Source organism: Lagenorhynchus albirostris, chromosome 1 (assembly GCF_949774975.1).
Source record: "Lagenorhynchus albirostris chromosome 1, mLagAlb1.1, whole genome shotgun sequence".
Taxonomy (NCBI): Eukaryota; Metazoa; Chordata; class Mammalia; order Artiodactyla; family Delphinidae; genus Lagenorhynchus; species Lagenorhynchus albirostris.
Window position 1 is genome coordinate 41,228,039 of NC_083095.1, and position 14,204 is coordinate 41,242,242.

General features: G+C 34.9%; 1 protein-coding gene across 4 annotated transcripts in view; it reads right to left on the reverse strand.

Annotated features, from left to right (window-relative positions):
• Window positions 1-3,448: 3,448 nt before the first annotated feature.
• The window catches only part of PCNX4 (pecanex 4), a 42,228-nt gene continuing 31,472 nt past the window's right edge, over window positions 3,449-14,204 (reverse strand). For 3 of the 4 annotated variants that reach the window (XM_060141911.1, XM_060141907.1, XM_060141918.1), the window contains one exon: window positions 3,449-4,135. In XM_060141911.1, the coding sequence (XP_059997894.1) occupies window positions 3,884-4,135 (252 nt within the window). In that variant the 3' untranslated portion in view covers window positions 3,449-3,883. The remainder of the gene's footprint in view (window positions 4,136-14,204) is intronic. The other variant, XM_060141921.1, reaches the window with a different exon arrangement.

Below are 14,204 nucleotides of genomic sequence, written 5' to 3' on the forward strand. Positions count from 1 at the left end.
AGCTCATAAGGGGTAAAGCCTGGGTTAAACTCAGCTCAGGAAGATTCCATTGGCAACTTCTTATTTTAGTTATTATCATTAATTTTACTTTAATCTTTAGCACCTTATAGTAGAAAACATGCAGAGGCCATAATAGAAGGGAGAAGAACAGGGGAAGAAAAACATGGTTCTTATGTATAAGCAGTTCACAGTTTACCTATAGACAAGGTAACACCCATAAAATAACTGGAATAGTTGGTGGAGAAGTTGGAGACCACCCCGGTGGCTATCTTTGGGAAATGGGGAAGGTGCAAATGGTGGCGTGATACCATGAGGTACAGCAAGTAAAAGCAATGGAATAAATGCATACATGGCAAGATGGATATATCCTAGAAGCACGGTGATGAGTGAAGAAAGTAAATGATGACTATAACAATTCTGTTTCCATATACTTAAATTTATGTGCACAGAAGATAGTGCTCATTTTGTCCACAGGGGATCCCAGATAATGGAATTATTAAACACAGGCTTGATTATGTTTGGTATATTTAAAGATATAAAACACAAGATTGAGAATCTCAGCAGCAACCTATGTGTCCATTGATGAATAAAGAAGATGTTGTATATTTATGTACAATGTAATATTACTCAGCCATTAAAAAAAGAAATCTTGCCACTTGATACAACATGGATGGATCTAGAGGGTATTATGCTAAGTGAAATATGTCAAAGAAAAATACCACATGATCTCACTAATATGTGTAATTTAAAAAAAAGAAAACAAGGGCTTCCCTGGTGGCGCAGTGGTTGAGAGTCCGCCTGCCGATGCAGGGGACACGGGTTCGTGCCCCGGTCCGGGAAGATCCCACATGCCACGGAGCGGCTGGGCCTGTGAGCCATGGCCACTGAGCCTGCGCGTCTGGAGCCTGTGCTCCGCAACGGGAGAGGCCACAACAGTGAGAGGCCCGCGTACCACAAAAAAAAAAAGAAAACAAAAAGCAGACACACAGCCACAGAGAAAACACGGGTGATTATTGTGGGGTAGGGGGCAAAATAGGTGAAGGGGATTAAGAGGAAAAAGCCTCCAGTTATAAACCCCTGTGGGTTTGTACCCATTGCCTGTTGTTTCTCTTGGATTTGGCTCATGTTGTCTTATCTCCTCAGATGCTTTATTTTAGATGGTCCAACATAAATATGAAAAATTATAAAAATAACTTAAAAGGTCCAGAGAAGATGTACATTTGCTCTGGGTATTAGCTAGGTACACTACAAATCCAGGGTCACCTTAATCCAGTTTTAGGGATTGAAAAGATTGAAAATGTATCTATTTTTTTTGTTCACCCTCTTTTTTTGGAGAGCCCTGGACTCCATTTTTTAACCCTCTAACTTAGTAGCAAGTCTGCCAAAAGTGTTATCTTCTCAGCCACCTCTTCCTTAATTGGCAAATATTCTTAGAAGAAAAGCAGCTCAAATGCTGAGCTCAGGTCTCTTAAGTTTCATTTTGCCTTGGATCTTGGTTGGTGATATAATTCTTCACTGTCTTCTTGGTTCTCTGATACCTTTAAACAGACTTAAAAATATTATTTTGCCCAGCTTTCCTAATTCTCTGTGAGATGTCTCATGTGAATTACCTAGGCAGTACTAAGGTAGAAGTCAGAAAAGCTGGTATTAGGGCAAGTTCAATCAGGTCAGATATTTTGAATATATGAGACGGAGATAAATAGTTACATATACAGGTTCAGTGCTAAGAAGAGAGGTTGAGTACATGTATTTGAACATCATCGACTTATTGATGATATTTTAGGTCTTGGGAGTGAATGAGAATTGTCTGTGGTGAAATGTAGAGTAAGAAGAGGGGGCCTGAACCAGTTGTTAAGAAATTCCAAAATTTAGATGTCAGGTGGAAAAGGAAAAGCAACAAAGGTGATTGAGAAGGAGTAGTCAGGGAGACAGGAAGAAAATGAAGATAATGTAGTGTCAGGGAAGCCCAAAAGAAAAAAATTCAAGGAGCTGTCAAATGTGTCAAATGCTACTTAGAGAACAAATAAGACGAGAATATAAAAGTAACTATAGTTGACCCTCGAATAGTGCTGGGGTTTTAATCTGCATATAATTTAGAGTGGGCCCTCTGTATCTGTGGTTCCTCCTTATCTGTGGATTCAATCGACTTTGTATCTTAGTATTTACTACTGAAAAAAATCCATGTACAAGTGGACCTGCACAGTTCAAACCCACGTTGTTCAAGGGCCAGCTGTAGTTGGTTTGACAGTATGAAGGTAAACAATGACTTTAATAAAAACTTTCTTTATCTGGGGGGATAGTAGAGATGGAATCCAGACTGGAATGTTTTGACAAGTGAATGAAGATGAGGAAACTTGGCCATGAAAAGAAATGGAGGGACATGGTGGTAGTTTGAGAAAAATTCATGGTAAAGGGAAAGCATGGCTTGGCACTATTATAATACTGAAAATCTTTAAACAACTTAAGATGCCCATTATTTGGGGGACAGTCTAATAATTTGTCATATCTATCAATGTTATACAGTCATTAAAACTGATAGTGTTTTTAATGATATGAGAAAATTTCCCTAGGTGACAAAAAGGTATATATATGTAATTTTCCAGCTAATAAATCTGTTACATAAATCATAAGCCTGAGATCTGAACTCAGATGTAACACCAAACCCTATCTTATTAACTATACTATATTGCTTCCGCCAAAATGACTTAACACACGAATCTCGTGAATTAATTGAAATTAGTCCAAAAAGCTATCCTTTAACACTGCTGTATTGAACTGTTCCACTTAATAAAGGAGTAATAGTAATAAAAACCTAATTGGTACATTTCAAGTAATTCCAATCATTACTAAAGAGAATGTATTACTGTACTACCTACTCAGGAGGCTACTACAGATTAAATAACGGGTACTATAGACGGAAATAAATAAGGTGTAGAGGAAATTCATGTCCCAAATGATGCAGATTCATTGTTCATCCTCCTTATAAGTACCTGTAAAAAGTTCTAAGCAGCAAAAGAGTGAAAATAAAAGCCTGATCACATTATGAAAAATTTTCTCCCATCTCTTTCTGCCTTTAGTTCAAACACCTTAAGACACTAGTAACTGGTAGTCCTACCGGATAAGTCGTTCTTCAGAAGCCGTATATACAGTTGAAAAGAAATGCATGAGGAGCCAGATCTACTGAATGGCCTCTAACAGTCATAATCAGATTACCTTAATGTTGCTGATCCTGTGAGTATTCACATGATGAATGGGATGACCTTTTCCTTTCAAACATATCAAAAGGATACTTGGAAAAAAAAAGATTTTTTTGGAAGAGATTTTATTGAAAATTTTTAAGGTTTCTGAATTGAAGTATATGAAAAGAAAATGAATAGATTACATGGAAACAGACCGTGTTAAATATTAAAATAAAATAGCACAAAGTTTGAAAATACTATAAAATTTAATATTTCAAATAAATATATATACATTATGTAACCTTCAGTAGGATCCATTATCTTGACTTAAAAACACTGATATGTGTATCTTTTAAGCATGTAAAAATTACATAGTTGTTGACTAAGGCCAGTCACTTATACATTTAAGAAAGCATTAAAAAATTCATTATATTATCTTACACAAATGTTTTATATTTACCAAAGCCTATCACACTCAATAGGGCACAAATATTGGCCAACTAATTTTAACTTTTATGTTAGACATAAAGTTCTTGTTTTAAACCACTAAGATACCTAAGAGAATCAACTTTATAGAGCTTAGCTTTTCTTAGGCATCTGACTTGTGGGAGGAGAGAGAGAGAGAAGTCCAGTGAAGTTGTGAGGAATCATATTGTTAATTTTCTAGACATCTCATTTGCTCACAATACAAGTTAAAATGGGTTCTAAAACAAATGTATATGGAGAGGTTTTGAAGAATAAATTGGATATCCCAGGGGAGGATCAGCCGCTTGTACTGTAAGGTTTCTTAAAAGTAGTGGATGAGCTTGTATACTATAACGTTCCTCATCATCATTGGTGGCATAAAGCAATTCCCATGAAAGATTGGCCCACTGACCTCTAACAGCTTCAGCATTTAACTTCCCAACTTGGATCAATAATTCTTGAAGGGTAAGTACTCTCCCAGTGTAAACTCCCTGTAAAGAATAAGCGAGGTGGGAGGGAAAGCAAAAGAAAAGAGATTATATTCAGGCCTTTATTTATAAAATTAGAGAAAAATTCCATTGTAGTTAGGCAAACTTAAACAGAAAGTAGTGTATCAAAATGTACACGAGTTGCTTGTCTTCAGAATCAAGAATCACATCTATCTGATTGCTCTCCAAATAAGTGCAAGAGAAAAAAATTTCCTAATAGCCACTGCACTCACTTCTCTTTACTTTCCTCTCTATTCCCTCATCTCATCTGGCCTCAGCAATGCATAAGTCATAAATACTAGTCAGTGAACAATCATCCAATAGGCTCTTTTCAAAAGCGGCTTTATTGAGATATAATTCACATTCCATATAATTTACTGATGTGAAATATATAATTCAATGACTTTTTAGTATGTTCAGATATGTACAACTATCTCCACAACTGCAGAATATTTTCATGACCTCAAAAAGAAACCTTGTACTCTTTAGCTATTATCCTCCTACCTCTTAATTTCCCCAGTCATTAGCAACCACTAATATATTTTCTAATCTAATGTATTGATTTGCCTCGTCTTGGAAATTTTACATGAATGGAATCATGTGTTTTTTTGTGACTGGCTTTAATTCAGCATGTTTTCAAGGTTGATTCATGTTGTAGCATGTATCAAGTAAATTCACTCCTTTTTATGGCCAAATAATATTCCATTGAATGAATATACCACTATTTGTTTATTCATTCATCACTTGATGGACAGTTGGGTGTGTCCATCTTTCAGCAATTATGAATAATGCTGCTATATTTGAATTTTCATGTGGATTTATGTTTTCATTTATCTTGGGTATATAGGAGTGGAATTACTGGATCATATGGTAACTCTATGTCTAGTTGAGAAAATGCCAGAATGTTTTCCAAAGTGGTAGTACCATTTTACATTTCTGCCAGCACTGTATCAGAGTTCCAATTTCTCCATATCCTCACCAACGCTTATTATCTAACTTTTTGATTTTAGACATCCTACTATGAAGTGATGTCACTGTGGTTTTGACTTGCATTTTGCTGATGATGAATGATGTTGAGCATCTTTTCATGTGCTTATTGTTCCATTTGTATATTTCCTTTGAAGAAACGTCTATACAATCCTTTGTTATTTTTAAATTGGGTTAAGTTATGCTATTTATGGTCTAGCCCTCTAGTATATTTTTCACTTAGTTCTTTTTTATAATTTCTATCTCTATTGATATTCTTTCTCTATTTGATGTGAGATTGTCATCATACCTTCCTTTACCTCCCTTTTTAAATTGAAATATAATTGACATATTAGTTTCAGGTGTACAATATGATTCAATATTTGGATATATTGTGAAATAATCACAATAAGTCTAATTAACATCCGTCACTTCTTGAGATGAGAACTTTTATGATCTACTCTCTTAGCAATATAACAATATACAATCAGTATTATTAACCACACTGTGCATTGCATCCCCAGGTCTTATTTATTTTGTAACTGGAAGTTTGTACCTTTACCAATTGCAACCACTCCCACCCTCTGGCAACCACCAATCTTTTCTCTGTGTCTGTGAGTTTGGTTTTTTTCTTTTTAATTTTTTAGATCCCACAGATAAGTGAGATCAAATGATATTTATCTTTGTCTGACTTATTTCACTTAGCATAATACCCTTAAGGTTTATCCATTTTGTCACAAATGGCAAGATTTCCATTTTTATGGATGAATAATATTCCTCTGTGTGTGTGTGTGTGTGTGTGTGTGTGTGTGTGTGTGTGTGTGTGTGTATTTTCTTTATCCATACATCTGTAGGTATACAGGTTATTTCCATGACTTCGCTATTAAAAATAATGCTGCATTGAGCATGGGGGTACAGGTATGGTTCTGAATTAGTATTTTCATTTCCTTTGAATAAACATTAAAAATTGAAATTGCTGGATCATACGGTAGTTCTGTTTTTAATTTTCTGAGGAACATCCATATTGTTTTCCAGAGTGGCTGCATTAATTTACATTCCCTTTCTCCACATCTTAGCCAACACTTGTTATTTCCTGTCTTTTTGATAAGAGCCATTCTAACAGGTTATGAGGTGATAGTGGTTTTGATTTGCATTTCCCTCATGATTAGTGATGTTGAGAACCTTTTCATGTCCGTTGGCAAACTGTGTATCTTCTTTGGAAAAATTCATATTCAGTCTACTCATATCCCCTGCCCATTTTAAAATCAGATTTTTTTTGCTATTGAGTTATATGTTCTTTATATATTTTAAAACATAATAACCCCTTATTAGATATATGTTTTACAAATATTTCTCCCACTTTGTAGATTGTCTTTTTGTTTTGTTGATGATTTCCTTTGCTGTGCTGAATGAAGCTTTTTATTTTTAAATTAAATTAATTTTTTTTTTTTTTTTCTGAGCCACACAGCATGTAAGATCTTAGTTCCCCAACCAGGGATCAAACCTGTGCCCCTGCAGTGGAAATGCAGAGTCTTAACCACTGGACTGCCAGGGAAGTCCCTGAATGAAGCTTTTAAGTTTGAAGTAATCCCACTTGTTTATTTTTGCTTTTGTTGTCAAATCCAAAAAAATCATTACCAAGACCGATGTCAAGGAGCTACCACCTATGTTTTCCTCTAGGAGTTTTATGGTTTCAGCTCTTACATTTAAGTCTTTAATCCATTTTGAGTTAATGTTTGTGTATAGTGTTAAGACAGTGGCCCAGTTTTCATAACATCATTTATTGAAGAGACCATCTTTCCCCCATTGCATATATTGGCTCTTTTGTCATAAATTAATTGACCATATATATGTGCGTTTATTTCTGGGCTCTCTATTCTGTTCCATTGACCTATGTGTCTGTTTTTATGCCAATACCATACTGTTTTGATTACTATGGCTTTGTAACATAGTTTGAAATCAGGAAGCATGATGCCTCCAGTTTTGCTCTTTCTCAAGATTGCTTTAGCTATTTGGGATCTTCTGTGGATCCATACAAAGTTTAGGATTGTTTATTCTATTTCTGTGAAAAATGCCATTGGAATTTTGACAGGGGTTGCACTGCATCTGTAGACTGCTTTGGGTGGTATGGACATCTTAACAATATTAATTCTTCCAACCCATGAGCATGGAATATCTTTCCATTTATTTGTGTCTTCAATTTCTTTCATTGATGCCTTATAGTTTTTAGTGTCTTTCACATTCTTTTAAAAATTTACTCCTAGGTCTTCCTAACTTGCCTTTCTGATAGTTCATTATTAGTGTGTAGAAATGCAACATATTTCTGTATATTAAGTTTGTATACTGCAACTTTACCAAATTCATGTATGAGTTCTAGTAGTTTTTTGGTGGTGTCATTAGGATTTTCTATGTATACTATCACATCATCTGCAAATAGTGACAGTTTTACTTCTATCTTTCCAGTTTCGATTCCTTTAATTTCTTTCTCTTCTCTGGTTGCTGTGGCTAGGACTTTCAATACTATGTTGAATAAAAGTGGTGAGAGTGGAAATCCTTGTCATGTTCCTTATCTTAGAGGAAATACTTTCAGCTCTTCACCCCTGAGTATGATGTTAGCTGTAGGCTTCTTATATATGGCCTTTATTATGTTGAGGTATGTTCCCTTTATACCCACTCTGTTAAAGAGTTTTATCATAAATGGTTGTTGAATTTTGTCAAAAGCTTTTTCTGCATCTATTGAGATGATCATATGATTTTTTTTAAAAAATTGAAGTATAGTTGATTTACAATGTTGTGTAAGTTTCAGGTGTACAGCAAAGTGATTCAGTTATACATATTCATAAATACATATATATAATATATTCTTTTTCAGATTCTTTTACATTATAGGTTATTACAAGATATTGAATATAGTTCCCTGCGTGATATAGTAGGTCCTTTTTGTTTATCTATTTTACATATAGTAGTGTGTATCTGTTAATCCAAACTCCTAATTTATCCCTCCTCCCCTTTCCTCTTTGGTAAAAATAAGTTTGTTTTCTATGTCTGTGCGTCTATTTCTGTTTTGTAAGTTCATTTGTATTATTATTTTAGATTCCACATATAAGTGATATGATACTTGTCTTTCTCTGTCGGACTTACTTCATTTAGTATGATAATCTCTAGGTCCAAACATATTGCTGCAAATGGCGTTATTTCATTCTTTTTATGGTTAAGTAATATTCCACTGTGTGTATATATCTAGGTATGTATGTGTGTATGTATATATATGTGTGTGTGTGTAAATTGGGTTGGCCAGAAAGTTCCTTTGGGTTTTCCCATAACATCTTACAGACAACCCTGAACAAACTTTTTGGCCAACCCAATATATACTACATCTTCTTTATCCATTCATCTGTCGATGGACATTTAGGTTGCTTCCATGTCTTGGCTATTATAATAGTGCTGTTATGAACAGTGGGGTGCATGCACCTTTTTGAATTAGAGTTTTTGTATTTTCCAGATATATGCCCAGGAGTGGGATTGCTGGATCATATGGTAACTCTAGTTTTAGTTTATTAAGGAATTTCTATATTGTTCTCCATAGTAGCTGCACCAGTTTACATTCCCACCAACAGTGTAAGAGGGTTCCATTTTCTCCACAACCTGTCCAGCATTTATTGTTTGTAGACTTTTTGATGATGACCATTTTGACTGGTGTAAGGTGATATCTCACTGTAGCTTTGATTTGCATTTTTCTAAAAAGTAGCAGTGTTGAGCATCTTTTCATGTGCCAGTTGGCCATCTGTATGTCTTCTTTGGAGAAATGTCTATTTAGGTCTTCTGCCCATTTTTTGATTGGGTTGTTTGGTTTTTTAATATTGAGCTGTGTGAGTTTGCATATTTTGGAAATTAATCCCTGTCGGTCTCATTGTTTTGCAAACATTTTCTCCCAAACCATAGGTTGCCTTTTAGTTTTGTTTATGGTTTTCTTTGCGTGAAAAAGCTTTTAAGTTTAATTAGGTCCCATTTGTTTATTTTCCTTTCATTTCCATTGTTCTAGGAGACAGATCCAAAAAATTTGCTGCGATTTACCTCAAAGTATTCTGCCTATGTTTTCCTCTAGGAGTTTCACAGTATCTGATCTTAAATTTAGGTCTTTAATCCATTTTGAGTTTATTTTTGTATATAGTGTTAGAGAATTTCTAATTTCATTCTTTTATATGCAGTTGTCCAGCTTTCCCAGCACCACTTATTGAAAAGAATATCTTTTCTCCATTGTATATTCTTGCCTCCTTTGTCGAAGATTAATTGACCGTAAGTGTATGGACTTATTTCTGAGCTTTCTATCCTGTTCCATTGATCTATGTGTCTGTTTTTGTGCCAGTACCATACTATTTTGATTACTGAAGCTTTATAGTATAGTCTGAAGTCAGGAAGCATAATTCCTCCAGCTCGTTCTTCTTTCTCAAGATTGTTTTGGCTATTCAGGGTCTTCTGTGTTTCTCCATACAAATTTTAAAATTATTTGTTCTAGGTCTGTGAAAAATGCCATTGTTAATTTGATAGGGATTACACTGAATCTGTAGATTGCCTTGGTTAATACAGTTATTTTAACAATACTGATTCTTCCAATCCAAGAACATTGTATATCTTTCCATCTGTGTTGTCTTCAATTTCTTTCATCAGCATCTTACAGTTTTCAGAGTACAGGTCTTTTGCCTCCTTAGGTAGCTTTATTCCTAGGTTTTTATTCTTTTTGATGCAATGGTAAATGGGATTGTTCCCTAAATTTTTCTTTCTGATATTTCATTTTTTGTGTGTATAGAAATGCAACAGATTTCTGTATATTAATTTTATATCCTGCAACTTTACCAAATTCACTAATGAGCTCTAGTAGTTTTCTGGTGGCATCTTTAGGGTTTTCTATGTAAAGTATCATGTTATCAGCCAACAGTGATAGATTTACTTCTTCCTTTCCAATGTGGATTCTTTTTCTTTCTTTTTCTTCTCTGATTGCTGTGGCTAGGACTTCCAAACTATGTTGAATGAAAGTGGAAAGAGTGGGCATTGTCTTGCCTGCAAGTCCTTGTCTTGTTCCTGATCTTAGAGGAAATGCTTTCAGCTTTTCACCACTAAGTATGATGTTAGCTGTGGGTTTGTCATATATGGCCTTTATTATGTTGAGGTATGTTCCCTCTATGCCCCTACTTTCTGGAGAATATATATATTTTTTATCATAAATGGATGTTGAATTTTGTCAAAATCTTTTTCTGTATCTATTGAGATGATATGTTTTTTTACTTAATTTGTTAATGTGATGTATCACATTGATTGATTTGCGGATATTGAAAAATCCTTGCATCCCTGGGAAAAAATCCCACTTGATCCCAGTGTATGATCCTTTTAATGTACTGTTGGGTTCAGTTTGCTAGTATTTTGTTGAGCATTTTTGCATTTATATTCATCAGTGATACTGCCTGTAGTTTTCTTTTTTTGTGATATCTTTGTTTTTAGAATAGTTTCAGAAGAATAGGTGTTAACTCTTCTCTAAATGTTTGGTAGAATTCATCTATGAAGCTATGGTCCTGGACTTCTATTTGTTGGGAGTTTTAAAATTACTGATTCAATTTCAGTACTGGTAATTGGTCAGTTCATATTTTCTATTTCTTCCTGGTTCAGTTGTGGGAGACTGCACCTTTCTTAGAATTTGTCCATTTCTTCTAGGTTGTCCATTTTACTGGTGTATAGTTGCTCACAGCACTATCTTATGATTCTTTTTGTTTCTGTAGTGTCAGTTGTAACTTCTCCTTTTTCATTTCTGATTTTACTGATTTTGGGCCCTCTCCCTTTTTTTCTTGATGAGTCTGGCAAAAGGTGTATGGATTTTACTTATTTTTTCAAAAAACCAGCTCTTAATTTCATTGATCTTTTCTATTATTTTAGTCTCTATTTAATTTATTTCTGCCCTGCTCTTTGTTTCTCTCTCTCTCTCTCTCTCTGTTTCTTCTAACTTTGGGTTTTGTTTGCTTTTCTTTTCCTAGTTCCTTTAGGTGTAAGGTTAAGTTATTTGAGATTTTTCTTGTTTCCTGCGGTAGGCTTGTATTACTATAAACTTCCCTCTTAGAACTGCTTTTGCTGCGTCCCACAGATTTTGGATCATTGTATTTTCATTTTCATCTGTCTCTAGGTATTTTTTAAATTTATTATTTGATTTATTCAGTGATCCATTAGTTTCTCAGCAGTATATTATTTAGCCTCCAGGTGTTTGTGGTTTTTTGCAGGTTTTTTCTTGTATTGATTTCTAGTCTCATATTGTTGTGGTTGTAAAAGATGCCTGATATGATTTCAGTTTTCTTAAATTTACTGTGACTTGTTTTGTGGTCTAGCATGTGATCTATCCTGGAAAACGTTCCATGTGCACTTGAAAAGAATGTGTATTCTGCTGCTTTCAGATGGAAAGCAGATGGAATGTTCTGTATACACCTATGAAGTCAATCTGGTTTAATGTGTCATTTAACACCAGTGTTTCCTTATTGATTTTCTGTCTGGAGAATCTGTCCATTGATGCAAGTGGGGTAATTAAAGTCCCCTACTGTTATTGTGATACTGTTAATTTCTCCCTTTATGTCTGTTAATATTTGCTTTAAGTATTTACGTGCTTCTATGTTGGGCGCATAATATTTACAATTGTTATATCGTCTTGTTGGATTGATCCCTTGATCATTATGTAATGTCCTTCTTTGTCTCTTGTTACAGTCCTTGTTTTAAAGTCTCTTTTGTCTGATATAAGCATTGCTAACCCAGCTTTCTTTTGGGAAAACAACCCCATTCACAATTGCATCAAAAAGAATAAAATACCTAGGAATAAATCTAACTAAGGAGGTAAAAGACCTGTACTCATTAAACTATAAGATACTGATGAAAGAAATAGAAGATGACACAAACAGACGGAAAGAGATACTGTGTTCATGGATTGGAATAATTAATATTGCTAAAATGACCATACTGCCCAAGGTAATCTACAGATTCAATGCAATCCCTATAAAAATACCAATGGCATTCTCCACATAACTAGAACAAATAATCTAAAATTCGTATAGAAACACAAAAGACCCCAAATAATCAAAACAATCTTGAGAGGAAACAAAGCTGCAGGTATCACACTCTCTGAATTCAAAATATATTACAAAGCTACAGTAATGAAAAGTATGGTACTGGCAAAAAAACAGTACATAGACCAATGGAACAGAACAGAGAGCCCAGAAATGAACCCACACATATGTGGGTGATTAATCTATGACAAAGGGGACAAAAACATACAGTGGGAAAAAGACAGCCTCTTCAATAAACAGTGTTGGGAAAACTGGACAGCTACATACAAATGAATGAAACTGGAGTATTCTCGCATATCATACACAAATTCAAAATGGATTAAAGACTTAAATGTAAGACCTGAAACTATAAAACCTCTAGACGAAAACACAGGCAGTAAGTTATTTTACATGAGACTTGCAATACATATTTTTGATATGTCTCCTCAGGCAAAGGAAACAAAAGCAAAAATAAACAAATGGGACTACATCAAACTAAAAAGCTTTTGCACAGTGAAGGAAACTATAAACTAAACGAAAAGGCCACTTACTGAATTGCAGAATATATTTGCAAATAATATACCTGATAAAGCATGAATGTCCAAAATATACAAAGAACTCATACAACTCAACATCAAAAAAAGAAACAACCCAATTTAAAAATGGGCAGAGGACTTGAATAGACATTTTTCCAAAGAAGACATATAGATGGCCTAAAGGCACATGAAAAGATGATCAACATCACTGATCATCAGGGCAAGGCAAATCAAAACCACAATGAGATATCACCTCACACCTGTCAGAATGGCTATTATCAAAAAAACAACAAATAACAAGTGTTGGTGAGGATGTGGAGAAAAAAGAACCCTCATGCACTGTTGGTGGGAATGTAAATTGGTGCAGCCACCATGAAAAACAGTAAGGAGATTCCTCAAAAAATTAAAAATAGACCTACCATATGATCCACCAATTCTGCTCCTTGGTATTTATCTAATTAAAAGAAGTATAGGACTTCCTTGGTGGCGCAGTGGTTAAGAGTCCACCTACCAATGCAGCGGACACGGGTTCGAGCCCTGGTCTGGGGAAGATCCCACATGCCACGGAGCAACTAAGCCCATGTGCCACAACTACTGAGCCTGTGCTCTAGAGCCCGTGAGCCACAACTACTGAGCCCGAGTGCCACAACTACTGAAGCCTGCGTGCCTAGAGCCCATACTCTGCAACAAAGAGAAACCCCCTCAATGAGAAGCCCGCGCACCGCAACAAAGAGTATCCCTTGCCCCCTGCAACTAGAGAAAGCCTATGCACAGCAACAAAGAACCAATGCAGCCAAAAATAAAAAATAAATAAATTTTTAAAAAAAGAAAAGAAAAGAAATATGTGCACCCCTATGTTCATTGCATCATTATTTATAATAGCCAAGATATGGAAGCAACTTAAGTGCCCATCAATAGATGAATGAAGAAGATGTGGCATATATACAATGGAATATTAATCAGCCATAAAAAAGAATGAAATCTTGCCATTTGTGACAACATGGATGGACCTAGAGGCTATTATGCTAAATGCAATAAGTCAGACAGAAAAAGACAAATATGATTTCGTTTATATTTGGAATCTAAAAAAACAAATGAATAAACATTTAAAAAAAAAAAACAGAAACAGACATAGGAAACAAACAAGTGGTTGCCGGAGGGGAGGGAGAAGGGGAAGGGGATGGAGAGAGGAAAGAAGTAGGTGCAGGAGATTAAGAGGTACAAACTTCCAATTACAAAAAAAATTTATTCCTAGGTATTTTATTCTTTTAATGCAATTGTAAATGGACTGTTGTCTTAATTTCTCTTTCTGATAGTTTGTTATTATAGAGTATAGGGTTTTCTATATACAATATCACATCATCTGCAAATAGTACCAGTTTTATTTCTTCCTCTCCAATCTGGCTAGGACTTCCAATACTATGTTGAATACAAGTGGTGAGAGTGGGCAACCTTGTCATTTTCCTGATCTTAGAGGAAATACCTTCAGTTCTTCAC